Source organism: Trachemys scripta, chromosome 1 (genome assembly GCF_013100865.1).
Source record: "Trachemys scripta elegans isolate TJP31775 chromosome 1, CAS_Tse_1.0, whole genome shotgun sequence".
In the NCBI taxonomy this organism is placed as follows: Eukaryota; Metazoa; Chordata; order Testudines; family Emydidae; genus Trachemys; species Trachemys scripta.
This window is the reverse complement of record NC_048298.1, coordinates 61,612,502-61,629,025: the sequence shown is the minus strand read 5'-3', so window position 1 is coordinate 61,629,025 and position 16,524 is coordinate 61,612,502. Positions and strand designations below refer to the sequence as shown.

General features: G+C 40.7%; 1 protein-coding gene across 1 annotated transcript in view; it reads right to left on the bottom strand.

Moving 5' to 3' along the window:
• The window catches only part of HELB (DNA helicase B), a 35,263-nt gene extending 19,417 nt beyond the window's left edge, over positions 1 to 15,846 (bottom strand). The window contains exons 1-3 of the mRNA XM_034770886.1: positions 15,626 to 15,846; positions 5,763 to 6,143; positions 4,869 to 5,092 (exon numbers count right to left, since the gene is read on the bottom strand). Of these exons, the coding sequence (XP_034626777.1) occupies positions 4,869 to 5,092; positions 5,763 to 6,143; positions 15,626 to 15,821 (801 nt within the window). The 5' untranslated portion in view covers positions 15,822 to 15,846. The remainder of the gene's footprint in view (positions 1 to 4,868; positions 5,093 to 5,762; positions 6,144 to 15,625) is intronic.
• Positions 15,847 to 16,524: the final 678 nt, after the last annotated feature.

The window sequence follows — 16,524 nt, the reverse complement described above, 5'->3', positions numbered from 1 at the left end:
TTCACATTTTCCTTCCTTTTGGTGGGCTTACATCTATTGCTTTAATATTTTTCCCTTTCTTCTTATAGCGCAAACAAAGATTTAGGAAAACCGGATTACTTATAAACGGTGGGATTATTTTATTTGTACTCAAATGGGACTGGACACCCTAATAATTCATATCCTCATAGCAAAAGCTGACTTCACTTTAAGGACCAATAGCCTGTAAGAAAGAGTTCATAAAACAGCCATTTTGAAATTACAAACTAGACAATGGTAAAACAGTGATCGAGAACCAAATTGTTTCTGTTTTGAGATCTTTGTTCATAAACACCCCCCTCCCACAAAAAGTATGCATTGACCTCTCAATAAATTATTTTACATACAAGTGTTTTAAAAGGATATTATAAAGTTACCTGGAAACAAATTTTAAAAGGGAACAGAGTAAATTAAATTTGAAAAGAAAATTAAGATATCTCCATAGTAAACTATCAAGGTGACTGCTCCATTGATTCCTGACGTACACACCAGCTCTGCAGAGTCTGTTCAATAACATGCAATTGAACACATTTAGTGGAGCTACAGTCAAAAGAGAGGAGACTGAGAAAAAGCTACTAACAGATGAAAAATGATGGTAAAGAATGTAAAAAATAATTTTAAAAAACCCTTTGTTTCTCATTACCATATTCCCTTTCAGAATGATTTTATTTCTTATAGTTTAGTGCTGGCTTATTGCTATTAGAAAGTAAATTTACAATACCACAACGTTATGTCAACTGAATAGCGTCGTACTTTGGCAAGCCAATACTGCATTGATATCTCGATACCAAATTCACATAAAAAAAAAAACAGTTCAGTATTAAAAGTTGAAACTGTGTTTCACTAACATTTATTTGGGCATAAGCTTTTGTGGGTAAAAAAAAAAAAAAAAAAATCACTTCTTCAGATGCATGGCAGTGGAAGTGTTTTTTTCCCCACGAAAGCTTATGCCCAAATATATCTGTTAGTCTTTAAGGTGCCCCGACGGACAAAAGTTTTACCAACAAAAGTGCTAGGGTCGACATAGCCTTAAGCACGAGTCTAGACATTGCTAGGTCAACAAAAGCTTTTGCCTCTCAAAGAGGCAGATTTACTACAGCAACAGAACAACCCTTTCCATAGCTGTAGTAAGTGTCTACACTGAAGTGGTGCATCTGTAGCGTTTCTAGCATAGACATACCCTAAACCACTGCAAACTTCTGTGAGAACACTTTCATTGTGGTTTAAGAGGAGCTTGCTTCAGTTTAAACTTAAACCAATTCCTAATCAATCTCAAGTGAACCAAAATATGCTATCTTGAACTGAAGTGTCCACATATCCATTTGCACTGGTTTAGCTAGATCAATTTTAAAACCACACCATTAAACAAACAGGTGAAACATTCTCTTGTAGACCAGCCCTTGCACTGGTCATGCAGCATTACATTTTGTCTCTTTAAATCATCAAATATATACACACACTAGTATTAAAATATACATATTTTTTTCTGAACCTGAAAGCTTTTATTCCCCCCTTTTAAATCTATAATTATTTGCTGCTGAAACGTATGTAATGGACTACACAATAAATACTGTGTTGGTATGTTTATTTTAACTAGTTATAACATGGTAGTGCCCAAATCAGGATACAGCCCCCACTGTGCTAAAAATGAAAAAACACAGGCTAACTTAGTCTTAACTCAAACAGTTTACAATCTAAAAACAGACAAGACAGACAGCCATGTAAAATGTTAGAGGCAAACTTCTCAGTTAGCTTTAAAAAAAACAAAAACAAAAAACCTCTAGGCCAAGAAATCATTCTCCCACTACTTATCACACATGAACACTTTCCCTCTCTTCTAGAGCACTAATCAACTTGTTCTATTTTGCTGATCTAATGTGCCCTTCATCATCATCCTGCCCAACTACAGCAGTCAAGCAGATTATGGAAAAAAAGCAAAAAACAGTTAAATGGTGCCTTTAAGAGAAATATCTAAAGGCCTTTATGTCAGTCCCTGTCCACAGTGGCTCCTGCTCATTTCTCCCCAGTAGAGGTAAGGTGAAAGCCTGCTTTAAGCAAGAGCTTTCAAGACAAGGGCTGGTTGAAAAAAGGTGATCCATTTCCATGACAATATTTGCTTTTTTTAAGAACAAGTTTAGTTTAGAAGCAGGAGAAAATACAAGGAAGGGGGGAGGGTTAAAGAAAAAAATCCATTTCTGGAAAACCAAGAGGGAATTTTTTGGCATCCTGGCTGCACTCAAGGAATGCTCTTGTCAATTTCAAGAGCCTTCCACCCCAGCTGTTAGAAAGGCAGAGCGCCTAGGGAACTCTGACTTCCCACCAACCCTCCAGGAGCCAAACAGACACTGCCTGTCCCCGAGAGCTGGGGAAAAATAGAGGGGTGGCAGGGAGGTAGCATGCATGGGGGCTGTGCCTCTCCAGCCTCCAGAGCTGCCGAAGGAGAAGGGAGGCCTACAGTGCAGGGAAACCTGACAGCATTTTCACTGAAGTTTTGTGGAATCTTTAACAGATTCAGCAAAAGGTTTTATCAGAAAATTTCCAACCAGCTCTACTCAGGTCAATTCCTGGCTTCCACTACCCTACACAGATTCATTCACCTCATCACATACAACCAAACACTTCATAACACCAAATAACTCAGTCCTTCCAATTCTATTCACATGCTAATCTTCCCCTACACAAACTTGTCTGTCCTTAATAAAAAACTCAGCAATTACCAAATATAATATTCCTTCAGATCCTACTGCTTTTTAAATCTATACTATGCATTTCTAGTCACACACATTAACAGCTTTGCTTCCAACACTGTATTTTAGTTAATCAAATGTGAAACAACAGGGGAGGCAGGGGGAGAGAGAGAGAGAGATCTGGTTTATAATTAGAGCTGGTTGGAAAAATTCCAACAAAACTTTGTCTAAACTTGCTGACTCGATTAAAATCAAATGTTTTACAGAAAGTTTGATTCTGACAAATTGCCGATGGAAACCTATTGTCCAGCCAGGTTTTGAAACTGAACTGTTTCCTAGCAGGTCACACACCCAGCTGTTCTGCAGCATGTCTGGTGGGCTGCTGGGGATCTGGGCTTCAAGGGTCTGCCACTCTGGGTCAGCCTACTATGTGGACTGCCTCAGAGTCAAGAACCCCAAGACTTTCAGGCCAACGGGTAACCCAAGCTGCCTGACTCCCAAGAATCTGGCGCTGGAGAAGGTAACTATTGACATGACAATAAGAGTCTGGTCAGTTTCACTGCTGCTATTCAGTGATGGGCAGCAGTGAAACTAACAAGAATCACAATAATTTCAGTCAACAGCTTCCAGGGTCCCTGACTCCCTGCAAACCACAAGCTAGGCAGCTGGGGATCCTAGGAGTGTTTCCAAAATGAAATATACCACATTTCAGTGTTTCTAAAAAGAAATATTGTAAGATTTCAGTTCCATTAATATTTCAATTTTTTTTTAAACTTTTGTTAGGATTCTAGATTAAGTTTTTCTGAAAACTCAAAAATTTTTGCAGAACTGAAATCTGGTTTCCCAGCCAGCTCTGCTTATAATGGGAAGTAAGCTACAAAACTCAAACTACAGAGGAATGACCACCTCTAAAATATGTTGACTTAATAAGAACAGCTAATGTGAATATATGGAGAATGCTGAAGAAGCCAGAATATAAAGTAGAGTAAGTTGGTATGCAATACTAGTATCTGAAACCCCATGCTATCACATGGGTATAATTCATAAAGGCACATAATTCATAAGAGCCAGAAATGGCTGATGCAATCCAGTTTTTAAGTTAACAGATGATGAATTCCAGTGATGATTGAATCTGGTGATATTCTAAACAATGGTTTTCAACCTGTGATCAAGGAATCCCCAGGGTTCCGCGAACTATGTCTAAAGGGTCCGCGAAAGGTTGTCTTACCATAAAACGGTGGTTTTCAACCTGTGAGCTGCGGACCCTTAGGGGTCTGCAAACTATGTATAAGATTTCCAAAGGGGTCCACACCTCCATTTCAAATGTTTTAGGGGTTTACAAATGAAAAAAAGGTTGAAAAACACTGTTCTAAACTAAAGAAACCTCTCTTCCACACTTGTAGCTGTTTCCATCGCTTCACACGGACTCAGACATTTTAGGCTTCAGAGTGACACACAGTGACATTTCTGGAGTCTCATTATATAGATATGTACATGGAAATCTACATTAACATTAAACATTAAACTCTTAACTATGGTTGTCAAAACACCTTTATTCAGCCTCACTGTGCCTTACTGAAGTGGGAAACCAAGATTATCTCGAGGAGCTCAGTATCTTTTATATGAAACTCCCTGTGATCACCCAGTCTGAAAGCAATTTCCATTTCTTCCATGGAGTATATCAAGAAACTGAATAATTCCTTTATATTTAAATTATATTAGAAACAGTTGCACGGTGATTAGGAAGAATACTAACAAGGTTAGATAACGTATTTCTGGATCCAGTGAGTATGTCTACACTGCATCTGGAAGCGAGCATTACAGCCTGGGATCCACAGACTTATGCTGGCACTAGAGCACTAAAGCTGTGTGGACAGTGCTTCAATGTTGTGTCTCAGGCTGAAGCTCAGGCTCTGAAGCCCACACCTCTTCCCCACAACCGCAACATTTACACAGGTATTTTTAGTGCACTGGTGCGAGCCCCACTACAAGTACTGCAGACATATCCAGAAGGTTTCTGTTTAGTGCAGCTGCCCAGGTGGTCTTGAAAAGAGAAAAATTATCTCTCTCCAAAAAGAATAAGCCTCCATCCAAGGGTCATAGTTTGAACAAATAGTATTGAATTATATGATGATCAAAATGTAATTAATTCATGTTACTTACCCTGCTGAATCCAAGTTTCCATGGCTCTTTTTTTAACATCTCATCTAATTTTGGTAGTATCTCATCTTCAGGAGAAACTTTTTCATCACTTTTGCTGTTCTGTTTGGTCACTTTATGCCAGCTCACCGCCTCTATAATATTGCAAAAATGACGTGGTAGAAGTCTTGGCAGGAACTCCATTATCACTGGGAAACTCAAAGCTACCAAAACAGTCTTTCCTGTAACTATATATTCATCACAAACCAAGAAAGTATTTATTAAAATACAAAAAGTGTTTGTAGAAGGCAATTTGATTACTTAGCTTAGCAGGCTTTATTCCAAAAAACTTAAATAGAACTGGTTCTTTAGTTTTCTGTATGAAAAAGCTTTTATATACTATTGATACGAGTAAGATTACTTAAATAGATTAAAAAATATTTTTCCACTTTGATTAAATTGTGTATTTGACAGAATTTTGTATATAGTCAGTTTCACATTAGTGGTCAAGTCTACCTCCCCTGATGTGTGCGCAACATATAAAAACCTGGTAACCTGAAATATCACCCATCCTTCAGTTCAATCAAATGTCAAGTTAAGCAGAACTGCCAGCACTTTTGAGTGAAATGGAAGTTAACTCTTAACAGATCTTCATTTAAGTGAGTTCCACTATTACTTTTTTTCTCCAACTGATTCCTGTTCCCTCTATATGGTATAAGACCCAGGTCATGCAGAGACTTGCATACATGCTTAACTACAAGCATGTGAGTAGACCCCTTTATGTGCTCAGGAAAAAATCTTTGTGGGATCAATACTCATTTAAAAACCACACTCTACCAGCACATTAGCATGGATAAAACATCTTAAAAGCATAACTCTGTTATTTTTATAATCCAATAATATATAAATTATACTTACATGATTGCATAATATAATAAAAAATATCAAAATTTTTCGTCTCAATAGATGTGTTCCCTTGCTGAAGATTTAATTTTGACTCTTGAAACTGATTAAGTTTTTCTTCAAGGTTTCTGAAGTTCAGATCAGATATCTCAGGAAAACACTTAAAAAACTCCTCTCTGAAATTATCAGGAACACAGCACTCTTTAAAAAAGAGTGAAAAAACTGCGTTTTGGTTTTCCCTTATATCGGTTCGTAGGAAGTATGACGGATATCCTTGCACAAAGTACTTTGAGTCCACCAATTTAACTTTAACATTAACTTTCCACCAAGGGCCAACCAATGGAAAATATCCAACCACTTCATACGTCTTTTGGGATCTTTCATCCTGTATTATAACTAAAATTTAAAAAAAAATCAGTATAATATTGTTTAAAACTTTATTGCATTTTGCATAACAAATTCACTAAGTCAAAGCAAACAAACCAAAAATTTTAATTTTTTTCCAGGTATAATTTAGTTATAATAATCTTAGGTATTGCTTTTAACAGTAGTAAGTTAAAACAAAAACAAAAAACACCTCAGACATAAGCATGATTTTTAAATTGATTAATTGATTATGTTCCTGTAGGTGGCTGAAGTCAACAATACATCAAATAATTTTCTGGTATTAATTATTTGTCTGAGCAGTTAAAGCTGCTTACTAATGGGTCAGATTTTGCACTATTTAAATCAATTGCAATTTTATGTTATTGGAGATATGCTTACAACTAGTTTTAACTTCATTATTTCAAAAAATGACAATATCTTGTCCAAAATAATTGAGTTCTTGGACATTTTGATTGAATTAAAGGACACGCAACCCCTTGCTTATATTATAGCTGTATACAATGATAAGCTCTGTTATTAGTTTATGGTAGTACTTTCCAAACATTCAAAGCAGAACCAGTCCCAGCTCTGAGAAGCTCACAATCTAAGGACAGACTGAGAAGTCAAAAGAGGTCAGAGAAAGCTTAACTCTACTGTTTTTATGTTTTATTTTTGTTACAAAAGTGACAAGAATTAATTGATAATCTCACTAATGAAGTGAGAACAAAGTGTGTAATAAAAATACAATCGTAACTGGATTTGAACACATTATCTTTGCAATACACATCAGGCACACTCCATATAGCCAGTAAGCTACACACTTTTTTATTCCAATTGAAACAGTAAGAACTTTAAAAATATAATACAGTAGAAACTAAATTATTCTAAAGCCTCAGGGAAAACCCCAAACCTTTGGATAATCTGGTTCGGAAAAATCAAGAAGCAAGCTCGGCAGAATGAGCCAATAGTCAGGTATTAGACATTCCCACCCAGAAAGTATGTTTATCCTATAGAGACTATACTGGCATAGCTATGTTGCCTTAGCTATGCCAGCATAACCCCATAGAGTAGGCATAGGTAACACTGAAAGGTTTTTCCACTGGAGTAGGAACACCATCTTCCCAAGTGATGGTAGCTACATTTCAGAAGCATTCTTTCATTGACATAGCTGTGTCTGCACTGGGGGTAAATCAGCATAGCTACATTGGTCAGGGATGTGATTATCAACCCCCTGACCAAAGTAGCTATGTTGACCCAACTTTTAAACGTACACCAGGCCAGAGTGACTAGCTAGCAGCTCAGCAGAATTTCAGGGTGCAACAGAAGTAGTTGTTGTTTGGTAGTTATTTCAGTCTAATGTCTTAATAAATCTTCTAATGGTATACACTAATCTGAGGTTTCAGACAATGAAAACCATATATGTAATTTAGAAGAAAAATATAAGGAGCCAGGAAAACGTTTAAGTCTGTGCTCCTGGGTGCTGGTAAAGTTGAAGATCTATCAGACTGTGGGCCAATTTCTATATAGCTGGACTGGTGTAGTAGAGTAGAACTGGGGCCTATGGTTTTAAGCATAGAGTCTACGAGGAGCTCATTCAGAACATTCAGTTCCTTTCTTTAAAATAATTTAAATAGCTAAAAAATTGAAATAGTTACTTAAAAACAGGCAAGGACTAGTCTAGTGGCCGTCTATGTCTATTCGGCCACCTGTGTCTGTTTAGCCAATAGGGAACCAAAAACGGTCAGGGTGCCATTGAACTCTACACTTCAGAGTGATAAATATTTAATAACTCATAAAATAATGAGCCGAGTGAAGGAATTAGTAACATTTCCCATAATTATTTGGTTTTAAATGAATATTTATAAATGATATGGGAAAATTTGAGAGAGATTTTCACATACTGCAACAACGGCTCACAGGATGAGCCAATGGCAATAAACAAATATGACTTAGTATTGCCATAACAAGTCACATATTCCTTATCTCTTCAGACCCATAAAGATGGTAAAGGTTTTTTCTAACTTGACTTAGTCCTTATCAAAACTAGAAACGTTACGCTGGCAAATCCTCCTAGTACAGACAAACTTATACAGGCAGAGAATAGTAAGATGAAAAGGAATAGCCAGGGTTTGTCAAGAACAAATTATGCCACACCAAATCTCATTTCCTAATTTGACATTGTTACTGGCCTAATGGATGGGGGGAAGCAGTAGACATGTTATATCTTAATTTTTAATAAGGCTTCTGACCCAATATCACATGACATTCTCATAAGCAAATTAGGGAAATATCGTTTATGAATGAAGTTACTATAAGGTGGGTGGACAACTGGTTAAAAGACCATACTTAAAGAGTAGTTATTAATAGTTCACTGTCAACCTGGGGGGAGAGGGGATATCTCATGAGGTCCCACAGCTGTCAGTCCTGGGTCCGGTACTATTCAATATTTTCATTAATGACTTGGCTAATGGAGTGGAGAGTATGCTTATAAAGTTTGCAAATGACACCAAGCTGAGAGGAACTGCAAGCACTTTGGAGGAAAGGATTGGAATTCAAAATGACCTTAGAAATTGAAGAATTGGTCTGAAATCAACACAGTGACATTCAATAAAGAGAAGCGCAAGGTACTTCACTTAGGAAGGAAAAATCAAATTCACAACTACAAAATGAAAAATAACTGGCTAGGTAGTAGCACTGCTAAAAAGAATCTAGGATGTAGTGGATCACAAATTGAATATAAATCAACAATGTAATCCAGTTGCAAAAAAAGCTAATATTCTAGGGTGTATTAACGGGAATGTATTATGTAAGAGACAGGAGTTAATTGTCTTGCTCTCTTCAGCACTGGTGAGGCCTCAGCTGGAATAACGTGTCCAATTCTGGACACTACACATTAGGAAAGATGTGGACAAACTGGAGAGAGTCTAGAGACTCTCTAGATTTAGAAAATCTGACCTATGAGGAAAGGTTAAAAAAAACTGGGCATGTTTAATCTTGAGAAAAGAAGACTAAGGAGGGACCTGATAACAGTCTTCAAATATGTTATGGACTGTTATAAAGAGGACAGTGATCAATTGTTCTCCATGTCCACTGATGTTAGGAGAACTAGTAACTAGCTTAAATTGGGAGCAAGGGAAATTTAGGTCACATATTAGGAAAAACTTTCCAATTACAAGGGTAGTTAAGTTCAAGGAAGGCTGTGGTGTCCATCCTGGAGGTTTTTAAGAATAGTTTGGAAAAACACCTGTCAGGGATGGTCTAGGTTAACTTGGTCCTGCCTGACTTGATGGTCCCTTCCAGCCCTCCATTTCTATGATTCTATCTTTTGCCAGTAGAACTTATACCAATTCCCTGAGAGACATAAATTATAGCAGCTAATGCAGTTTTATGATATTATAAGTGCATCTACACCAGTGCTTATTCACCAATACAGATATGGTGTTTAAACAAAAGCAAATTCTTAATCGACATACCTATGCCAATATCAGTTTTAAGTGTAGAGCAAGCCTGATTCTCAAATTTACATTGACATAGCTACATAACCCAGTTGTGTGGGGGGGAAAAACACACCCCAAGTGCCAGAGCTATGTCAATATAAGCTTCAGTGTAGACAAAACTAGGTTGACAAAAGAATGCTTCCTGGGGAGGTGATGTTCTTCCAGTGATGAAAAAATCCCTTCTTTCGCTGCAGGCTGGGTCTACACTCAAGGTTATGCCAACATAGCCACGGTGCAGTAGCTATGCCACTATAGTACCCGTAGCACAGACGTAGCCTAGGAAAAAATGTAGGGATTTTAGACCAAATTAATTGACATATGAAACACCACTTAGCGCCTAGCTCCTAAATGGAACTACTATAGTGTGGGTGCATAACTGGTTGGAAAAACTGTTCCCAGAGAGCAGTTATCAGTGGTCACAGTCAAGATGGAAGGGCATACCAAGTGAGGGTCCTGCAGGGATAAGTCCTGGGTCCAATTCTGTTCAAGATCTTCATAAATGATTTAGATAATGGCATAGAGAGCAAACTTTTAAAATTTGCAGATGATACCAAGCTGGGAGGGGCTGTAAGTGCTTTGGAGGATAGGATTAAAATTCAAAATGATCTGGACAAACTGAAGAAATGGTCTGAAGTAAACTGGATGAAATTCAGTAAGAACAAATGCAAAGTATTCTATTTGGGAAGGAACAATCAATTGCACACATACAAAATGGGAAATGACTGCCTAGGAAGGAGTACCACAGAAAGGGATCTGGTAGTCAGAATGGATCACAAGCCAAATGAGTCAACAGTGTAACGTTGTTGCAAAAAAAAAAAAGCTAACATTAGTACATCCTATAATAAGAAGAGTGTTACAAGTAAGACATGAGAAGTAATTCTTCTCCACTCTACTCCACACTGGGTGGGCCTCAATTGGAGTATTGTGCCCACTTCTGGGTGCCACATTTCAGGAAAGATGTGGACAAATTGGAGAAAGTCCAGAGAAGAGCAACAAAAATGATTAAAGGTCTAGTAACCAAGATCTATGAAGGAAGATTGAAAAAATTGGGTTAGTTTAGTGTTGGAGAAGAGAAGACTGAGAGGGGATATGATAACAGTTTTCAAGTACATAAAAGGTTGTTACAAGGAGAAAGGAGAAACATCTTCAGAGAACTATCCAGATCTTTGAGTCATCGTGGATAGTTCTCTGAAGACGTCCACGCACTGTGCAGCAGCGGTCAAAAAAGTGAACAGGATGTTAGGAATCATTAAAAAGGGGATAGAGAAGAAGACAGAGAATATCTTATTGCCCTTATATAAATCCATGGGACGCCCACATCTTGAATAATGCGTACAGATGTGGTCTCCTTATCTCAAAAAAGATATACTGGCATTAGAAAAGGTTTAGAGAAGGGCCCATCATTAACCACCCCGACAGGAAGTTTTTCCTAATGCCCCTTATATAAATCCATGGTACGCCCACATCTTGAATAATGCGTAATGGTAAATGATTAGTGGTTTGGAACGGGTCCCATATGAGGAGAGATTAAAGAGGCTAGGACTTTTCAGCTTGGAAAAGAGGAGACTAAGGTGGGATATGAGAGGTATATATAAAATCATGAGTGATGTGGAGAAAGTGGATAAGGAAAAGTTATTTACTTGTTCCCATAATATAAGAACTAGGGGCCACCAAATGAAATTAGTGGGCAGCAGGTTTAAAACAAAAATAAGTTCTTCTTCACACAGCGCACAATCAACCTGTTGAACTCCTTGCCTGAGGAGGTTTTGAAGGCTAGGACTATAAAAAAGAACTAGACAAATTCATGGAGGTTAAGTCCATTAACGGCTATTAGCCAGGATGGGTAAAAAATGGTGTCCCTAGTCTCTGTTTGTCAGAGGGTGGAGATGGATGGCAGGAGAGAGATCACTTGATCATTGCCTGTTAGGTTCATTCCCTCTGGGGCACCTGGCATTGGCCACTGTCAGCAGACAGGATGCTGGGCTGGATGGACCCTTGGTTTGACACAGTATGGCCATTCTTCTGTTCTTAACCTCTGAGGACAGGACAAGAAGCAATGGGCTTAAATTGCAGCAAGCACGGTTTAGGTTGGACATTAGGAAAAACTTCCTGTCGGGGTGGTTAAGCACTGAAATATATTGCCCGGGAGGTTGTGGGATTTTTTAAGAGCAGGTTAGACAAACACCTGCCAGGAATAGTCTAGATAATGGTTAGTCCTGCCGTAAGTGCAGGGGACTAGACTAGAACAGTGGCTCTCAACCTTTCCAGACTACTGTCCCCTTTCCGAAGTCTGATTTGTCTTGTATACCCCCAACTTTCACAATTAAAAACTACTTGCTTACAAAATCAGACATCAAAATACAAAAGTGCCACAGCACACTATTACTAAAAAATTGCTTACTTTCTCATTTTTCCCATATAATTACAAAATAAATCAATTGGATTATAAATATTATATTTATATTTCAGTTTACGGTACATAGAGCAGTATAAACAAGTCATTGTCTGTATGAAATTTTAATTTGTACTGACTTCCAGGGTGGATAAAAATCAATTATTTTTTTTATTTAAATCGGTTTTTTTGATAAAATGCTTTTTGAGGGGGAAAAACCTATCTAAAGATAGTTTTAATTAAGATACATTATAGCTCAAAGATGTCTCACCATGGAACAGGGATTATAAATTCTAATTCTATAGTATGAGACAATATATTCATGTAATGTTTAAGAAAAATTTTGTAAGTGAGTTCCAATAGTTCATGGATTAGGGACCCAAATTTATGGGGTTCCAGGGGCTTCTGTATAAATTATTTAGGTTAATCTTTCTATCTACCCAATGGGACTCAATGCTAAGTCTAGAAGATACCATCAGAGATGCTTAGTTTTGCAGTTCTCGAACTGTGGATTTGTGTCTCCAGAGATAAGATGCTTGTTAACAGCAAAAATGTTTTTAAATAAATAAATATATAGAGGTGAGAAATAACAGACCTCAACCCTATTGTCCCACTGCAAATTTGTGTACACAGAGTCAGTTCCTTACCTCTCTCTAAAAGTGCAAAATTTCAAAAAAATCAATGAATAGAAGATTGTTGGGGGCGGAATAGATCTGGACAAGGAGAAGAAGTCTGGAGATAAATGTGAGAAAGGAGGGAACAGGCAGTAGAAACAAAAGTGAAACTGTTTGAGCAGCATATTCCAGAAATCTTGAGGTCTTTCTGAGTGTAGCCTTCATTGATTTGAGATCTACCATACCATTCTCTGACTAGAAGGGAAAACCTATAATGGCAGCAGGGCATAAAAGAGACCCAGTTTGGGTCTCATCTATCTCTGAGTTTTGAAGAATATCTATTAAGGTTATAACAACCAACAAGAATGCACTTTTATATAGAAATCCATGATTAAATTGATTCTTACTGACTAGTGATTTAAATTTGATTTAAATCAGGTGTCTCAAACACGCGGCCCATGGAGTTATTTCCTGCGGCCTGCAATAGCTCCCCTCATCCCCCAACTCCGCCCCCCTCGAGCGCACTGCATCCCCGCTCCTCCGCCTACCTCCCAGCGCTTCCCGCTGCTAAACATCTGTTTGGCGGCACTTAGGACTTTCCAGGAGGGAGGGGAAAGGAGCGGGGATGTGGTGCACTCAGGGGAGGATGCGGAGAAGAGGCAGGGCCGGGATTTGGGGAAGGGGTTTGAATAGGGGCAGGGAGGGGGGGAGTTGGGGCAGGGACTTCGGGCAAGAGGTTGGAATGGGGGCGGGGCCTCATGGAAGGGATGGAGTGGGGGTGGGCCCAGGGCTTTTGTAGCTTTGTTTGAAAAGGTGTCAGTGATGCAGCCCTCAGGCCAATATACTAGTCCTCATGTAGCCCCAGTGATAATTTGAGTTTGAGATCCCTGATTTAAATCAAATCCACCCTGCTGACTTCATTAGTACTTTTTACATAGCCTGTTGTAAAACTAGGCAAATAGCTAGATGAGTTGATGTACCCCCCCTGGAAGACCTCTGCGTACCCTGGTTGAGAATCACTGGACTAGATGACCTCTGGAGGTCCTTTCAGTCCTACGATTCTATGACTGACACAGTTTACCACCTTTAAAACTGTGATGGGCTAATATGATTTTAAAGGCGTTAAACAATATCTATATTAGGTGTTAAGTGGGTTTAAAAGTTAGCTAATGCAAGTTTTAAAAACAGCTTTTTCCTATACAGTACTGTAAGGATTTGCTTAGAAGCCACAGGAGCGTGGGCAGGCCCCTGCAAAGGAGCCATGAGAAACCAGCGCCAGGACAGCCGTGGGGGAGGGAGGCAGGGATTTCCCTACACCCCCCCCCCACTGGGGGGGGTGTATACCCTCCCTGGATTTCCCCAACATCCCCCTCCTCCAGTGGTCAACTAGTTACATGCAGTGTTGCCAATTTAGTCTTTGGTTGGACATTTGAATTGAAATTGAAACATTAATACACACTTTAGAAGCATATACAGTATATGATAAAATACTTCTACCTGAAAAAGTACAATAGGTTTGAAAAGTATGAACAAAGGCCTGATCTACACTAGCTTGTTATTTCAGAATTAGCTGAGTTATTTCAAAAATAAAAATGATTCCATCCACATGACCAATTTTTTTTTTCGATTTAAAGAGCCCTTTAAATCGATTTCTGTACTCCACCTCGGCAAGTGGAGTAGCGCTTAAATCGAGATCGCAATCCCAGGTTAAAGGTATTGTGGACGCAATTCTACGTTATTGGCCTCCGGGAGCTATCCCAGAATGCTCCCTTGTGACTGCTCTGGGCTGACTCTGTCACCAGGCCACCTGGCCTGTATTAAGGGGCGCCCTTTGGGGCCCTATGTCCTGCACGGAGGTGGTGCGTTAGGACGCTGTTGCCCATCAAGCGTTTGACCAGCTCCAGCACTTAGCAGGAGCCTGTCTCTGTCTGCGCTGATCAATAGGGGAAGGGGCAGGATTTCACCCTTCCTGGTTTCTGAGCAGTGCCTGTGACTTACCACACTACGTCTTATGGTGCCAGGTCTCCCAACAATAACCTTGGCCCTGGATTTTTCATAGGGCTATATCCTGGATGGCCTTGAAAACCAGGTGATTCCCTTACTAGTGCTAATGCAAAGCACTCAAAAAATCATGAGGCAAGCCCCCAAATATCCCGAGATTGGCTTAAAAATCATGAGATTTTAAAATATAATAAAATTGGGGTTCTTTTTATTTGCCTTCTGGTTTTTGAGCTTTTAGAGTTCCTTGTTTTCCAGCTTTGCCCCTCTCCCATGAGGGCTAGTATCTTGTATTTGTTGTTGTTAATGATAGCTGAGATTCTCACATACAGGCCTCTACGGGGTGAGGCTCTAAAAAGAATAATAAATGTCGCTAGATCAGTGCTTAATTCACAATGAAAGATGCCAGGTCTCAAGCAATTTTTTTACTTTCATAACTGACGCAGCAAGCCCAAAGGTACCAGGGCTATGAATTGCCAGGCCTACAAGTGCTGGGACTCAGCCTTGGCAAACCCTTGCACAAATTAAGCAAGGGGGGTGGAGTACAAAATAAGTATGTATGACAAATTTAAAAGTATGTAATTAGTAATTTGATATGTCGGGTGGTGCCTTTTTTTATGTGTTCGCTCCCCCTGATGTTAGAACCTGGCTATGCCACTGGTCTCACCCCTCATCAGTCTTCACCCCTCATCAGTCTTCACCCCCCCCCCCCCATGTTTTTGAACCACCACCACCCATTTCAAGTCCTGGAGAAAACACTGGGCTGAGGGAAAAGGAAGATGCCCCAGCGCTGGCACTGAGGAAGCGCAGGAAGTTGGGTAAATGTGTCACTGAAATGCACAGCAAAACCCTCCCTGCCAGCCCCCCCAGAGGCACTGCCTGACACTGAAGCCCAAGAGGGACCAGCTAGGGGGTGAAGGGACGAGACGGGCCGTGTCCCCGCTCCCCGTGGGCAGGAGGGAGGCGGGCTCGCGGGGAGGGGTCTCCCTGCCCTGGCGCGCCGCTTCTCACCCTTTCGGCGCGCGGGCAGGGAAGCCCGGAGCACCCGCCCGCTGCTGCACAGCTCGGAGGCGTCCACGAAGAGCGAGTCGGGATCGGGATGCGGGTCGTCCTGCTCCTCCTCTACCTCCGCCTCCCTGTCCTTCGCCGGCAGCAGCACCCCCCACAGCTCGCTCACGGGCCGCGTCCTCCCGCGGGCCTGGGCCATGTTTCCTCGCTGGGCCCGGCCGAAGGGGGGGGGGGACGGCTCCTCCCCGCAGCGCCGCCTCCTGGGCGGGCCCAGCCAGCCGGCACTGAGGGACCGCGTCCCGCCGCTGAACCCCGTCCTCGCTTCTCCAGCAGCCCAGGCCCTTCCGCCTCTTTCAGCCCCGGGCCCCGCCAGCCACTCGCCTCCGCGGGGTGGGGGCCAGGGCTCAGTCACTGTCCCCGTCCCGTGGTATTGCCCGCCTTAGGGGCGCAGCGATGTGCTGGCGCCGCACCCGCCACTGAACTGCTGGCCTGGCGGGGTCTGGCTTTCATTGATCTTTACACAACAGCAGCAGCTGTAGTGTGAGGAGGAAACCAGGCTGGGAGGCGAGTAGCCTGTTACTAGAGCTCGCAGCCAAGGCCTAGCCACGCTGTTGGGGCAGCTCTGTAAAACTGCAGCACCACCGCACAAGCTATTTAAAGCTTTGCTGTAGTCTGTTGGGCCCAGGCAATTGGAGAGCAATAAGGTGGGTGAGCGAATATCTTTTATTGGACAAGCTCCTGTTGAGGAGAGACATAGGCGACTAGTAACTGCTGATAATAAAGGTTATGGTGGTATTGCATTGCCCCATACATGGTGCTTGCAGCAGGGCCCAAATTTAGCTCTAACAGACCTGACAGGGACACTGTGAAACTGACTATACACAAAGTGCCATCAATACATA